This window comes from Penaeus vannamei, chromosome 41 (assembly GCF_042767895.1).
Source record: "Penaeus vannamei isolate JL-2024 chromosome 41, ASM4276789v1, whole genome shotgun sequence".
NCBI classification, from domain to species: domain Eukaryota; kingdom Metazoa; phylum Arthropoda; class Malacostraca; order Decapoda; family Penaeidae; genus Penaeus; species Penaeus vannamei.
In genome coordinates this window covers 10131791-10148293 of record NC_091589.1, presented here as the reverse complement: position 1 = coordinate 10148293, position 16503 = coordinate 10131791, and the positions used below count along the sequence as shown (strand labels likewise).

The 16503-nt window shown below is 37.2% G+C and overlaps 1 protein-coding gene across 6 annotated transcripts in view; it reads right to left on the bottom strand.

Moving 5' to 3' along the window:
- Positions 1-2573: 2573 nt before the first annotated feature.
- usp (retinoid X receptor ultraspiracle) overlaps positions 2574-16503 on the bottom strand; it is a 31332-nt gene continuing 17402 nt past the window's right edge. For 4 of the 6 annotated variants that reach the window (XM_070117988.1, XM_070117985.1, XM_070117987.1 and 1 more), the window contains exons 2-10: positions 12291-12420; positions 10114-10293; positions 9671-9851; positions 9008-9148; positions 8313-8436; positions 7731-7813; positions 7376-7517; positions 6661-6845; positions 2574-6288 (exon numbers count right to left, since the gene is read on the bottom strand). In XM_070117988.1, coding sequence (XP_069974089.1) covers positions 6208-6288; positions 6661-6845; positions 7376-7517; positions 7731-7813; positions 8313-8436; positions 9008-9148; positions 9671-9851; positions 10114-10293; positions 12291-12406 — 1233 coding nt within the window. In that variant the 5' untranslated portion in view covers positions 12407-12420 and the 3' untranslated portion in view covers positions 2574-6207. The remainder of the gene's footprint in view (positions 6289-6660; positions 6846-7375; positions 7518-7730; positions 7814-8312; positions 8437-9007; positions 9149-9670; positions 9852-10113; positions 10294-12290; positions 12421-16503) is intronic. The other 2 variants (XM_070117989.1, XM_070117990.1) reach the window with 1 other exon arrangement.

Below are 16503 nucleotides of genomic sequence, written 5' to 3'. Positions count from 1 at the left end.
TGAAAAGGGTAAAGGGGCGGGGAAAAGATGTAGCAAAGGGGAGATTAGTAAAAGAGGAAACGGTTAAGAGTGTAGGGCATTTGGATGAAATGGAGTGTATCCGTGGATAGGGAAGGAATAGGAACATTGTTTAAGGAAAACTGGTAAGAGGGCCATTATGAAACAATGGCTGTTGGAGAAGCAGGAGAAGAATCCAGGGAATGAGATAAGGGGATTGGGAATGGTGGTGAAATGTCGGGAAGAATGTCAGGAGGGGAGGAATGAGGAGGATGACACTGTTATGACAGAAGAGATTCACGTGAGCATCCAGGTGGGATAATTGGGAATAAAGAGGGAATGGTGCACATGGAAGAGAGGATGGTGTGTGTTGAGAGAGAGTGGGAGGAAGAGGGGTAGGGGGAACTTGAGGAGTAGGATGGATATCGGCAAAGACTTGGAACGTAGAGGGAATAGGAATAGAGGGATTGGAGGGTGGATGAGAGAGCAGAATATTCTCTTGCATCATTTTTAAGAAGTTTGGGATATATGAGGGGAGTTGGGTGGGGTCTGATAAGCAAATGTTCTCTTGTGAGGAGATGTCTGAGGAACAGAGGAAGAGGTGGGTTTAGGAGAGGATGAGGTTGAAGATGGAGTGGAACATTTAGGTTAAGTGAGCAGGTTAGGCATTGGGGAAGTGGTAGAAATTTTGGAGTATCTGGATTTAGACTGGAAAAGGAATTTGACTTGGGAAGAGGGGGAGTAGAGGTAGGATGGCTCAGGGTAGAAGGAAGAGATACTGGGGGAGATGCCGAGACATTCTGAGAAGATGGGAAGGGAACAGAGCGAAGGACAGTTTTAGAGATTCGACAGGAATGGTTTTGTTGGTAAGATCAGTTAGGGTAGATAGTGCACGAGCTTGGGATTCCCATATAACTGTGACAAGGTGTGAACAGTCGGAGCTACTGCGAAAGGTAACTTTGCCTGTTTATTTTTGGAGGCACTGTTGAAAGAGAAGCATATTCTCGGAATAAGGGGCTGTGGGGAGAATCACAAAGAATCTTTCCCACTTGGCTAAGCTAAAGACAGTCCTCAAAAGGTTTGCAGAAGTAGAGGCAGTAGGAGGGAAGAAGATGGGGTGGTATGGAGTGAGTAGTTTTGTGGGGGGAGGATGATAATAATGAAAAGGAGTAATAAAGGAAGAGGGGGTAAACATGGAAGACTGTGTAGTAGATGGAGAAGAGAATGTTCGGAAAGAGGAAGGAGTGCATTCTGGAGGTTGAGTAATAACCAGGGTGGGTGGTGGTGTCAGTAAATGTCAAGGAGGGAGTATTAGGATCAGTGGTCTGGGCTGTGGTCAAAGGAGGGCCAGGGTTCAGAAAAATATCAAAATCAAATTTAGATTGGCTAGTTGATAAAGGGGTATGCCTTAATGCTCTCATTAAGGGTAAAAAATCTTCATTATTGTCTTTGGTGAACCTGAATAAAGTGAGAGAAAAGAAACGGTCTACTCGTCAGGGTCCCCATAAGGGTGAAGCTCTGGGCAATTAATCAAGGGAATACCGTGCCCATGGCTCCCAGAGGCCGTTCATGACTGACATAAAGCTAGCCTTTCATCCTTTCAGCATGGCTCACATACCATAGGAATGGCACAGAAGAAGGGGATAAAGAAGATACGGAAGAGGAAAGAATGAGAAGAAAAAAAAGCTAAATTAGTTGAGGGGAGGGCTGAAGCCCACGGTAGGGGCATTCCCCTACCTTGGCCTCCAGTCATCGTCTCCTAAACCATCCCCCCCCATGACAACAACGTTGTATGTGACTAAGCTAAGCAATTTGGACAGTCACGACTATGTTGGGCACTAACAGGGCTGTGAAGCAACTATTTGACTGAGTGGCCAAAATGATAACATTTCTGACATTGATGAGGAAGGGGTTGATATGGTCAGACAGGGAAGGACACTCCACCAATTTAAACTTCACATCTGTGGAAGCTAATCTTGGGAGTACTGGTACTTGACTTACACTGGCATTTGGGTGGAATAATGTAGCACTGTACTACCACTGCATCATAGTCAACAAGGCAGGCAAGTAGGTTGTTTTCACAGTCTGACCCGTTCTTGTCACAGATGGACACACTCCTGGTACAAGTATTAACCCAATGCCGACAGGAAAATATTGCGTTCACTTTAGTTTTTTCTTAAATATTTCTGTACATAGATGGCTCTGTCATTGATTAGCAGCAAAGAAGTCAGTCAAGGAATGGGGCAATCAGGCACCGTCACTAGAGCCTATTAATTAATTATTAATTAATTAGAGCCTATTATCCTTGGAGGCTGAGCACTTATGGAGCCATCTGTGTGCAACAAAACTGCAAGTGAACAATTTACGTCAAGCCAGGGTAAATGGATTACAGATGCTCTCTCCATTATACAACATTTGCTATCTACAGGTTACACTTGCTGTGTCTGTATATGTATTTAGTATAAAAAAACTCCCTACTTTCCTTGGAATATATTACTTTATAAAATTATAAAAATAATAAAAACTATCTAAAAAAAAAAAAAATTGCTTTTAAAGAAGGATAATGAAAATAAAACTACCAGCACTAAATGCTTTTATTTTAACGTACCTTTCAGTAGGCAAAAAAACTGGATTGGACAAAGTTATCAACCACATTTCAATACCTGATGAGGCAGAGGATAACGAGCTTCTTGGTATGGTTTACTTAAATTTTTTTTACTTTATCATTTTTTTTGTATTTTTTTATTGTTTAAATATTGTATACTGTCAAGCACTGCAGTAAAGTTATGCATAACCCTTATCCTGAAATTGCAAGGGTAATTGTTATTCATATACACATATAGTCTCCAGCTTTATAACAACAACACTTAAAAAGATAATACTATTTACAAAAAAACATATCCTGCTTTTTTTTTTTTTTATTAGTTTTATTTTATTTTTAAATTTATCATAGATGCCCACAGCTACCTTATTTCTTTTTTTTTTTTTTTTTTTTTTTTGAAGTTTTTATTTTATTTTGCAAACATCTATGCAAATGATTAACCTTTTTATAGGGAAGGAGTCTGGGCTTGCTGTATCGTTAATCTTGAGCACTGGGCTTCGAAGTTCACACTCAAAATAAAACCAAAATGTATAGTTACAAAAGTGTAAAATCACTAAATACTCTAAAAAAAAAGAAAAAAAAAAAAAAAGAAGATAGAAAAAAAAAGACTTCTACACATTCCTATCACCACAGTAGAATAAGTAATATACATTACAATAAGCATAATTATATCTTAAAAGAGAAAAATATCAGGAAAAAAGTATTGGAAATCCTAGCACGGTAAATTATTAAGAACATGACAAACTATACAAGCTTAAGATAAAAATAATAATGGCTTTAACAGTTACTTTCTGTTTATTATGCCTTTTTAGCAACAGTAGAGCAACTCTGGTATTCTTAAATATATTCCAAACAGAGACATCAAAGGACATTCAAACATTCCTATATCAAACTTTGAACTACAGGAACCAAAACATATGTTTAATTACATGTAAATGCTACAGTAACAAGTGATTCCATAAAAATGATTTATTTTACAAAGAGCAAATCTGTGCTACTCAGGCTAAACTAGCAACTGCTTTGAGGAGCTCAAGGCAGCAACTTCACAACCATTCATTTGTGGAGATGAAAAAAAGAGAAAAAAAGGAAAAACAAAAATAGAAAGAAAAATTATATATATGTATGTAAGTGTACATATATATATATATATATATATATATATATATATATATATATATATATATATATATATATATATATATATATATATATATATATATAATAAAATCATCACCTTTAGAATAATTAAATATCAAGCCGCCTCAGTGATGACAAGAATAAAGGGGGAAAAAAGAAAAAGAAATAAAAAAAACTTGCATTTTTACACAGCTTTTCAGAACAATAAATACTGTATACCAGTTGAATACCAGGTTATTCAAGGGCCAGATATCTGCATTTGTGCATAAGGACAACTTAATGTTAACATTTGAATATTTACAGAATTCTTTCTCTTACAGAGGGATGATTAGAAAAAAGAGGTTCCTTTGACCCTTGAAGTCTTAACATATACAACATTGCAAGGAACACAGCTACCACGAGGAAAGAAATATACATACAAAGTACAACTATGTGACTTGCCTACATGTAATAAAAAAATAATAATAATAATAATTATAAAAAGAAAGAAAAAAAAAAAAAATTCTGATCTTGACGGACAAAAATGGCAAATTGTGCAACCTGATAAACTGCAAGTCACATGCACACAATTGCACAAATAATAATCAGTTCAAGGGAAAGAAAGAAAGAAAAATTGAAAAAAAAAGAAAAGGACTGGAGTTTTCATCGGTAGAAAATTTTTTTTCTTTTTAGCGATATATATATGAAATGAAATATGAAATAATGATACTCTATATACACAGTTACACTGAGATGATTGTACTTAAGCATGCAAGCTTAATGAACAAGCAAATGAACTTATAGTTTGACATTTATGAACAATACATCTCAAACACTTATAATAGCATTATTATTCAATTACTTTTGAATGGGTTGTGAAGAAAACAAGAATCACATTAATCTTTCAGACATTTTCAAAATAATCCATAACTGCCCAATATCATTCTACTAATATGGGAATAAAACTATTGTCTTACCATAGCACCTCTGTCTTGACTCTCACATTCAACTAAACATTCTCAATTTATTCTGGTGCCATGGAGTGCCGGAGCCAAGAGACCGTGAATGTACAGGCATTGCAACATATCAAACAAATTTATCTGAACAGCAGGGTCGAGATGAAGTTCCACATTAACTCTAGGTTAGTTATTACAATATTTTCCAAATCATTTTCAAAAAATAAAGGAAAAATTTTGATGAAAGAACATTAGATGATGCAATATACTCTATGACAGAAATGCATTGTTCAAAATTTCAACGACCAAATACAAGAAAAAAACAGAAATCTTCCCATTTGTACTTTTACCGTCTGTAATAAATTATTTCTGGAAACAAAATATCAATTTCTTTCTTTCTTCTTTTTGTGTTGCTGAACTTGAAATTGCATAATAAAACAAACTCTTGTTTAACAAAACTACTGCTAAGAATTTTTTTTTTCAACAGATGATCAAAACGTCCTATCTGTATTTCTTTTATTATAAAAAATATCTTACATTATGTAATTACTTGAAGCATTAGCAACATTAGCAATTTTTTGTTTTCTCTCTCTTTAAACACCTCTACAGCTACAAAAAGAAATTCTATAGTTTCACCGGTAACTGCAAATAATCTAAACCTGTTAAATTTTAACTACGATACTCATATGAAAATGTACTTCTCAAAATAATAAAATACATATCTCACTCTACTTTTAAATTTGCCACCATAAAAATTGCTCAGCATGTACACTTACATCACCAGATTCTTAGCCTGCTTCTGACAATGGAACTGTAAACACACCAAAAATAAAGACTTTCGAAAACAATTCCTTGAAACATTTGTACACTCAGCTGTTTTTGTTACCCTATGCTCTCTACTGTACTATAATCTCAATCATCCTTACTTCAATGTCAAAAGTGTGTGTGTAAGTGTGGAGTGCGAGTGTGAGTCTTTGTCTGAGTATGAGTATGAAAGAGTGAAAGTAGGAGTATGACAGTGTGACTATGGTTGTATGAATGTGTATTTTGTATTTCTGTATGTGCACACATCTGAATGGGTGAATAAATGAAGGAATGGATGACTGAATGAATGAATTTATGATTGAATGAGTGTGAATAGATGAATGTGAAAGAATGAATTCATGAATGAGGTAGTGAAAGAGTGAGTGCGTGCATGTATGCGACTGTAGACTTTTGGGATTAATTTCTTTTCATTATCTGTTTTTCATTCTCACTGCTGTCATGAAGGTAGTTCAACACATCCCAGACAATGAAAATAAGGAACCAAATTTTCAGGCAAATACATTTTTCTGTTGAACGCTCTCTTGTCAAAGACTGCAAGCAAACACCTCTCTTTCCTTAATCATAAGAAGAAAATGAGTGTGACAAGTACAATGACAACCACAACTATTGTTTCCTCTTTCTCTCTTTCTCTCTTTCTCTCTCTCTTGCTTTCTCCCTATACGAAAAAGTAAAAAAAACAAATGCGCATCCTCAAAGCTCTTGGTAAATCTTCTAGGTTGTGGGAGAGGAACTGTTAGGATTCTCCACAAGCATCTTCATCAGGTAGTTGTCCAGTGGCGTGTCCCCAAGCAACTGAAAAGAAAATATGCGGATGAGTAATTCTTCCCACCTGATACAACTTCATATACAAATAAAGAGAAGAAACTGAGTTCTCTAATTACAGACAGTTCATGTAAGTAATTATCATTAACCAAGCTTGTTTTGTTTAGTTCAAGAACTAATATTACATTAATGCGTGAGTATGTACACTTTTTCTTATCAAGCAAAACTATATGAGAAAATCAATATAAATGGCCATTGTAAATAGAAAGAAATAATCAATAAATAAAAAAAGAGAATTAGCAGCATTCCTTCCCTACATCACAATAACATTTATGCAAACACAAGGTAAATCAGAGCTTCTTTGTCAAACTCAAGCAATGATGCTCACAACTGACAATTTACCTTGAACAAGAAGAGATATTCCAGGCATTTCAGTCCTATCGATCTTAGGGCTGGAAGCCGCAGAAGCAATTTGGCGAATCGCCCTGGCTGGTCAGGATAGCTGGTTCGAGTATACTCCTCTAGTGTTGCATAGACCTTCTCTCGTAGAACCTCAATGGTATCGCATGCAGACAATCCTTTCACATCTGGAACGAAGAGAGAAGCAAAGCTGTGTAAAACAACAAAGAAACATAGAAAATCAGATAAAACACTGCCTTCTATTGTCCAAAGTAGTTAGTACTAACTCCTTGGAACTTCCTTGTATAAGCGGGATTCACAATGAGAAAGCTGCGACCAAAACAATAAAGGGTAAAGAAACTAAGAACATGATTATGTTGAGACCTTATCACTGTACTGCTTCTTCAGGGTAAGTTGAAACCCCAAAGAGGCAATACAGCAAAAAGGTCTTCTGCAGAATAGCGTGTCTACCTGCTCTTCCCTTTGTTGTTGCAATGCCCTGTCTGCAAATGCACACAGTTATGGCTCCTCCTGAACTACTGTCTTTATTCAACTTCTCTAAAGATAATACTTAAAAGTTCTGATATTACCTACTAAGAAAAGAAAACAAGCAAAATCCTGCATGATGAAAACACATTTTTAGTTCTCATTATACAGACTGGGAAAAAAAGAGAGAAAAGAGAATCAAAATTGTCTACTTAAGCATCTAAAAAGGTACCTGGGTTGAAAAGGACGATAGAACGCAGGCATCCCAGTTCTGTCTTGTCCATCTTCATCTCCTTCATCTTTGCCACCAGCTCTGACAACACTCGGTCGAAAATGTCTCCAACACCTGCATGGTGGGCACTGCTTCTGTGGACCTGATGGCAGAAGAAATAAGTTGTAAAAAATTAAAAGAAAGAAAGAAAATGGAACAGCAAAGGGAAAAACAAAATAATCAGTAAAAATATTCTAGAAATATATACCAATTTAAAATATTCACATATCAAATAAATATCATTAAATCTAAGCTGGAACATCCTACCGCACTCAACCACAAAACTACCTCGAGGAAAAACCATGGAGAAGCTTACCACTAAGCCTGTGGCCAAGACAATGCCATCTTTGACTCCCATGCTTCGGTGTGAAAAGGATGCAATTAGCAACTCGTTCCAGCCTGCAACAATAACCACGGAAATTTTAATAACTCCAGTATAAAAATTTCAAAACAATCAATAAAAAAAAATAGAATACATTGGGTTCAAAAATGTTAAAAGATAAAAAAAATTTAAAGTTACATAAATACACTATAGCGTGTACCAGGATTTTCTTTTAGAATTTCATCAAATCTCTACAATATAAGGTCCGTTTTTTTTTCATACGACTGTGCAACAGCCATACCACATCATGTATAAATCCTAATTAACTGCATGAACCTTCAAACATGAACTCAGTTGTTTATTGTGAAGTAGGTGTAATATGAATAAAGAAACAATACTAGACCCTATTTCTTAACAGGAATATTTTCTATACACACACGCAATCACACACACAAAATAATTAAACAAATAAATCAGTAAATAAACAAATTAACAAAACAATCACGCATACAAATACACATACACAAAAGAAACAACCTTCAAACAAATACAAACAATCAAGCACAAAAGACCTACCAGCTTTGAGGAGTATCACTTGGTCATCCACAGGCAATTCTGTGAAGTGTGGGATGTGCTTCGCCCATTCAACCAGCTGTACTAAGTGTCTGTCGGCAGCTTGGCATATGTGACTCACTGCGTCCTATGGAGAAGGAAAATGGAAGGGAAAATATTTTATATCTGTTTGAAGAAGATGAAAATAAAGAAAAAAATTTACATGATGTCAAGATGTTACACTCTTTACGATCAGGGAATGAGTTAAATTCTTTCAAGAAACAGTAATGATCTCTCCATTAACATTGACTCTGACATGGTCTTCTTATTTATATTATGCACAATAACTGTAGCTTCCTAAAATTATTTTCTTTACTTTTGTCATTATCATCTATTTGTTTATTTTCTATAAAACGCACAAAAAACAAAGTATCCATTGCATAAACACAGTATAATTTTGAAGCAATCAGTCTCACCAAGATAGGGAGATAGATACATACATATATCGATGGATGGATATAGGTATAGACATAGATAGAGGTAGATTTACAGATGGATATATAGATATATAATGATATAGGCAGATATATAGATTCAGATAGATATTAAGATATAGATTGAAATAGAAAAAGATGTAGAAAGATCAAGATAAAAATATAGACAGACATAGATACAGACAGACAAGTATGTATGTACAGAGAGAGAGATTGTTGACTCACCCCTTCTTCAAACAGCAAATCATCTGTTGGGTCTGAGTTGAGTTCTGCGTCACGGATTTGTGAAATGGGCATGTCGTTGACACCACCCAACGCCGAGTCTGTGTCGACTTCTTTATCTCCCTTTGTCCGCTGTCGTTCCTCCTGCGGATTTGTACACTAGATTAGCCAACAGACATTGAGGAATAGGGGGAAATGGGAGTAAGGGAACAACACATATGTATTGCAGGGTCCTTTTCCTCTGGTTCAGCATTTTTGAAGAGGGAACGGTATGTCAGAGCCATGCACATATACACGTTGGCTCTTGCGGCATCCTGATCTTGCAATGCCAGAAGAAAAGGTTCCTGCTATACATCTGTCTTATGGTGGATGGAGAGCTGCATGGGAGTGCGTCCTGGATAAATTCTATTGTGGTGCATTTGATTTGATTTTTGTGCCATATTTCCATATCATGATGATCATTTTCTCACATAAGTGAAAAAATAACAATTTTGTGCATCTATATATCATATTATGTCTCATGTGCTAAGAGAGCAATTTTCTTATTATATTTTTTGGTATTGTTAATTCTATCAGCACAGCTCCCAATCCAACATGGTCATGCAACAATCATGCAAACAACAGAAAGCAACGGATGCCTGCCCAATGCAGAACAACAAATCCCACCTCTGCTGCCCCTACCTGGACCGCTTCTCGCTTCATGCCCATCGACAAACACTTCTGGTATCGGCAATACTGGCAGCGGTTCCTCTGTCTCTTGTCAATCGTACAGCCTCTTTCTTCTCGACATGCATATGTGAGGTCTTTACGCACTGTACGTTTGAAGAACCCTTTGCAACCTTCACAACTGCAATATGCAAAGACCCTCTTTTAACCACACGATCAGAAAATCAATATCAACATACAGGCATAACATTAAAACCCCAAAAAGATACAAAATAAACATACGTAAACTTATTAATTTATTAAGAGCACACAAAAGTCATTCCAATATTGACAAAGAATGGAATGTTATGTTACGGCTGATAAAACAGCCATAACAACCTCTGACCTCCCACAATAAATACTATCAATAAAAAAAATTAAAAAAAAAAAAAAATCTCTCTTACCTGTAGACGCCATAGTGTTTTCCTGAAGCACGGTCACCGCAGATTGAACAGAGGTGCTTTGAACCCGAGAGGGGGTGGTTTGGGGGGTACTGGCTGGGAGACGTGCTTAGGTTGCTGCTCCCATTACTCGAGTTTATCACGTTACCACTTGACCCGATGGTGAAGGATGGGGTCGGCACACTGTGGACAGGGGACAGAGTGGGGATGAGAAAACATAGTAAAAGATTGATTCTTACATTTGTAAAATAACTACCATAAAAGAGAAAAACTGTTCATAGTTTTAATATACATCTCATACCATATTTATCTTGTTCTGCAGATAGACACAAAATCTTTGTATAAATGCACGTATACACACACATGTAAATAACGTAATAATAACAAATAGGAAAAACTGTACACAAAACTCTGCTTCACAAGTACAGTGACTATCTATGAATAATAATACTGTAATATGGACTTTTAAATAACAAAAATACCCTAAAACCATTTATTTATCAGTTGATGGCTAGAAATTGAAAAAAATTATGCTCCACTGAGTATTGACATTCTAACTTTCTCATTATCAAAGCACTTTACTATTTGAAACAATCTTAATAAACTAATATAATCATTTATATTGAGATTTTAACTCTATTTTGGTCACAATGTCATTATCATTCAATGAGACCTAATACACGAACACAATAACTCCAACATCCACTCCAAACCCTTGACGTCAAGACTGTAAGAGAGAGTGTAGCGAAACAACTGTAAAATGCAACATGGAAAAATGCTGGATGCAAACATTAAATCATTCTCTGTTCAGGTGAAAAAAATAATAAACTCGGATGCCTTTAGCAAAAAAGTTCTTGACAGCATTGCCACAGGACAATTTTATGGGTCATGTCATTATCGGGGTACATGGGAAGCTTCCCAGTTTGGAGAAATGTCTACCCAATAAAGGTTTATTTTCTATGAAGGAATAAAAAAAGTTTATGCAAGAAATATTTAAGAGTTAAGGTTGAAAACATATATTTCTGGGTTTTACATGAAAATAATATATATGTATATACAAAGGAAGATATGACAATATACAATACATGCAAAACATCTATCAACAGATCTACAATTTAACTGCATTATACCTTTTAACAGATTCCACTTATGATGTACACAAAAATTGTGTCTTCATCCTAATAAAACTAGATATTTGAACTCATATCAATGCTTTCTGTTAATTCTAAAGAGCTTCCCATACTTTAACTTCCCTCTTGCTTATATGATGAGCTTACTCATCTATCCTAGACATATAATGAAAATGTCCCATTACTGCACAAAAGACGCAAATGTAAATCTAAGTAAATACTACACAATACCTGCAGCAGCAAGACTCGTCCCCAATATACTAACACAAAGTTCAAAACAGTCATTATATCTCAAACCTAAATGTCTTTAATCCGAAGAAGGGTTACGCCACATGGATATATATTATGGGAAAGGGGAGAGGGAAGCTTACATGGGAGATGTACAGCTGCCTTCTAAGGGCTGTAGAGAGCAGAAGCTGTAATACAGACAAAATCTGTTACCATCTGCATTATCTTCTTGCCTGTTGGACACTTCTGTAATTTTCCAGAGTGAATCTCCTTTGCATTTGGCAAAAAAAGTAATTTCCCTACATGTTCTGATGTATAATTGTGTATAATTGTCCTGTCCCAACAGCAGATGATGAATAATGTATAACTTTGATTCCCTACCTCTGTAAATTACAATGTTCTGCCATACTCTTTTATGTAAAAGGTGGTTAAGTTGTGTTTTAACACACCATAACATAATGCTTTAGTTGTCCCTTCAAAATACCAATGACTTTTCCTTAAAAAATTATGTGACCTATCTGCTGGCTATTCTTAAATAGCTTGAGGAGGTAAAAATAGCTGTTGCAATCAATGCTATCAATATATAATATCAACAACAGACAACAAAAAAGAAGAAGAAGAAAAAAAAAAACATCCTCACAAATCTTTCACATAATTTCTGTGTGTGCGTGTGTGTAGGTGTGTGAGCCGTGTATCTAAACCCCACAATTCCCCATAGCAGCAATAAATCAAAAACATAATTCTGATGTTCCTGACCCCACCCCTAAATAAAAGACAAGAAAAAAAAAAAAGAAAACCGGAAAAGAAAGCAGAAATTCTCACCTGGGAGATGCCGGGCCACCATTGGTGTTGGAGTAGCTGGAGGGCGAGGGAGAGAGGAGAGGGGCAGTGTCTGGAGTCACATTCAGCGGTGACTGCCGATCGAGTGACCCTGACATGCCAATATCCAAGCCTGCAATGAGATAAAAAAAGGTTAGTTCTATTTCTGTAACAATTCCTTTCAAAAAAAGAAGTTTAGTATATGCATAAAATAAACAGGTAGATTAAATAGTATTATCGGATAAAATATAGCATACAACAGATGATTACCACATATCTGCAAATTCAGAATTAGCTATTTCCAATGTCAGACAGCATTATACAACAAATAAATCAACAAAGATAAACGAGAAATAAAACCCAACGAGAGACACTGCCAAGCATATCTCTTTCGCCAAATGTAAATTAACAAGCAAACCAGTTGTACAGATGATCTGTACTGCCATGACCCCTTCCTCAACTTTGGGGTATCTTCATGCACACTAATTTAGCAGATTCTCTCTCTCTCTCTCTCTCTCTCTCTCTCTCTCTCTCTCTCTCTCTCTCTCTCTCTCTCTCTCTCTCTCTCTCTCTCTCCCTCTCTCTCTCTCTCTCTCTCTCTCTCCACCTTTTTTTGTTTGCTTTCTCTCTCTCTCTCCTAAGTTTTCTCTCTTCACTCATTATAGTCTTCTCCTCTCCCATCCTTTTTCCCTCTTCTCTTCAATTTTTTCTCTATTCTCTCCTTATCTTTCTGTCCTCACTCATTAATTTCTTTTCCTCTCTATCCTTTTTCTATCTTCTCTCCTCATTTTTTTCTCCTCTCTCTCTCTCTCTCTCTCTCTCTCTCTCTCTCTCTCTCTCTCTCTCTCTCTCTCTCTCTCTCTCTGTCTCTCTCTCTCTCTCTCTCTCTCTCTTTATCTGTCTGTCTGTCTGTCTGTCTGTCTGTCTGTCTGTCTGTCTGTCTGTCTGTCTGTCTGTCTGTCTGTCTGTCTGTCTGTCTGTCTGTCTGTCTGTCTGTCTGTCTGTCTGTCTGTCTCTCTGACTGTCTCTCTCTCTTATCTGTCACCACCTTCCTTCTCTCCATACCTAAAATTCACTCTTCAGCACATGCAAAATAGCCTTATTATAATTAAAAACCTCAATATGCAACCACAAAGAAAAACACTGATGCTGATAAATAATTCCTGGATATAAACCATGGCAGTTACGAATGGGACTCATTCTGAACTCCCAACAATCAATCTCGATAAGAAAGAGAGTGCTCCTCGGTAACACAATAATCAGTTTTCGTCGTCACTCTTGTGAGAAAAAATTCAAACATGATACAAGCACCGATAGGGGTCCGACAATTTGGAATCAACATCCACGGGTATAATCAGTGTTTTAAGGACGAAATATAATTTTCTTGGGGGCTCAAATCATTGAAATCTTTATAAATATGTTCAGTAATAATAATCCCAACTTTTACTTCAACCTTTTTTACTATTTTGCTTTTATCTATATGCTAATCTTTTGCTTCTGATTTTGGACATGCATTATTGACCAAGCCCTTTTAGTGACATATAGATGAGACCTATTCGCCATCAACAAAGTCCAAGAGATAATGACATGTCAAGAGTAAAAAGTGGTTGCCATTTCAAAGTTCTTTCTCTGTAAAATAATACTCATAACTGGAGAGTCTGAATAAAATGATAAACTCCCCAAAATGAATAAATAAATTTGGGGATATAACCTCAAATGTTCTTGACCCTTATAAATAATAAATAACCCCCCCCCCCTCAAAAAAAAAAGAGAGAGAAAAAAAAAAAGCCAGAGCCTCATACACTGTTGATCCTAAAAACAAATACATAATCAAATAAATAAATGAATGCAGATCTCACACATTACAAACATGATTAAACGAACATGCGTCAGATCATCAATGATAATCACTCAAATGCATGCCATCACATGCCTGAAGTCTCGACATAAATGCCGAATCATTACATACCACATTTCAACTTCAAGAGAAATGATAATCCAGTAGGAAAACATCCCTCGTCTTAATACTCATAAAGAAACATAATGATGTAAATCGCAAATTTTATGTATTAAAGATAGACTGCTATAACCAGCTTATACTATCTTCAATCTTTAAATATATATATATTTTTTTAAATGACCAAGAAACTGTAATTTGCCTTAAAAAGGACTGAACTTAAATATGGTAACCCTTGAACTTATGATATAATTTTCAAAATAGCTTGATCTCGAAATCTCAAAGAGGACACAAATTATAATATGTCTATGATATAGTAAGAAAACTGATGAATTGTAATAATATTTTGACATAGATGAAATGAAATGCACTCAAGACACAATCAGGTGTAGACACAGAATGAAACTGGCAGACAGCTAGAAATACAGTTAGAAGGACAGATACATAGATAGATATAGATAGATAGATAGATAGATAGATAGATAGAAAGACAGACAGAGAGAGAATGAGAGGGAGAGAATGAGATGGAATAAGAGAGAGAATGAGAAAGAGAAAGAGAAAGAGAATGAGAAAGAGAGAGAGAATGAGAAAGAGAAAGAGAGAGAGAGAGAGAGAGAGAGAGAGAGAGAGAGAGAGAGAGAGAGAGAGAGAGAGAGAGAGAGAGAGAGAGAGAGAGAGAGAGAGAGAGAGAAGGATAAAAACAGAGACAAAAATAACAGTTGAGATGAAAAAAGTAGGGGGGAATTATGATGATAAAAAAAAAAATTGACAGGCAGGCAGACAGATGCACAATGGTACCAAGTGTGGGGCACCATCCCCCCCCCCTCAGCTACCCAACCCAACATTCCATAAGCACATGCCAATCCCTCATCCTTTCCCCTCTTCTTCTCCCTTCCTCTCCCTCCTTCTCCCTTACTTCCTTTTCCTCCCTTTCTCTCCCTCATTCTCCCTTCCTTCCTTTCTCTCCCTCCCTTTCTTTCCTTCTTTCCTTCTTCTTTCTTTCTTCTCCCTCCCTCTCCCTTTCTCCCCTTCTTTCCTCTTACTTATCTATTCCTTTCATTTCATCCATTTATTTACTTAATTACCTATTTACCATTTAATCTATCTATTTATTTATCTGTCTATCTAATTACCTATTCATTCATTAATTGCAAATCCGAATTTCTTCTTTTGTCTAAGACATTCATTTTCCTTTGTCTTCTTTTAGGGGCAAAATGTGCAAGACAATTTGACTTTTCTTCGTGTTTTCATTCTCTCACTCACCCCCCCCTCCCACACACACCCACACCCTCCCACCCACCCTCCCACACACCCCACACCCTCCCACACCCTCCCACACCCTCCCCCCCTTCCACCCCTCCCTCCCTCCACACAAATGCGTAAAAGGGAGAGCGACAGCACGTGAGCGAGGACAGGTGCGAGGGAACCGGCCCGGAGACACCTGCCAACAATATTAAGCTTCCGTAAACTCTCCGACATGAGAGGCGAAACGGAGGAGAGAGAAGGAGAGAGAAGAGGGAGGGGAGGAGGGAGGGAGGGAAGGAAAGGAAGGGAAGGGAGGGAGGAGGAGAAGAGGGAGGAGGAGGAGGAAGGGAGGAGGGGAAGGGAGGAGGGGGAGGGGAGGAGGGAGGGGAAGAAGAAGGGAGGAGGGGGAGGGGAAGAGGGAGGGAGGGAGGGAAGAGGGAAGGATAAGATGAGGAGCAGGAAGGGGGGGTGGAGAGGTGAAGGGATAAAGGAGGTTTAAGGAGAGAGAGAGAGAGAGAGAGAGAGAGACAGAGAGAGAGAGAGAGAGAGAGAGAGAGAGAGAGAGAGAGAGAGAGAGAGAAAGAGAGAGAGAGAAAGAGAGAGAGAGAGACAGAGAGAGAGAGAGAGAGAGAGAGAGAGAGAGAGAGAGAGGGAGAGAGAGAGAGAGAGAGAGAGAGAGAGAAAGGGATAAAGGAGAAAAGGAAGAAGAACATGAAGGCAGATAGGAAGGAAGAAAGGGAGAAAGGGTGGCGGTGAGGGTGGGGGGTGGGGGTTATCTCCCAAGGCCGTCCAGAACATCTACATTACTGTTCTGTTCCGGTAGTTTGGAATAGTTGAGAAAAAAACGGACGAGAAGATCGACGGAAAAACGGAAGAAAAAAGAGAGAAAAGGAGAAAGGGAGGGAGGAAGAGAAGAAGGGAGAGAGGAAGGGAAGGAGGGAGGGAGAGAGAGGTGAGAAAGGGAGGGAGGAAGGTAAGAAGGGAGAGAGGAAGAAAGGGAAGGGGAGGGAGAGA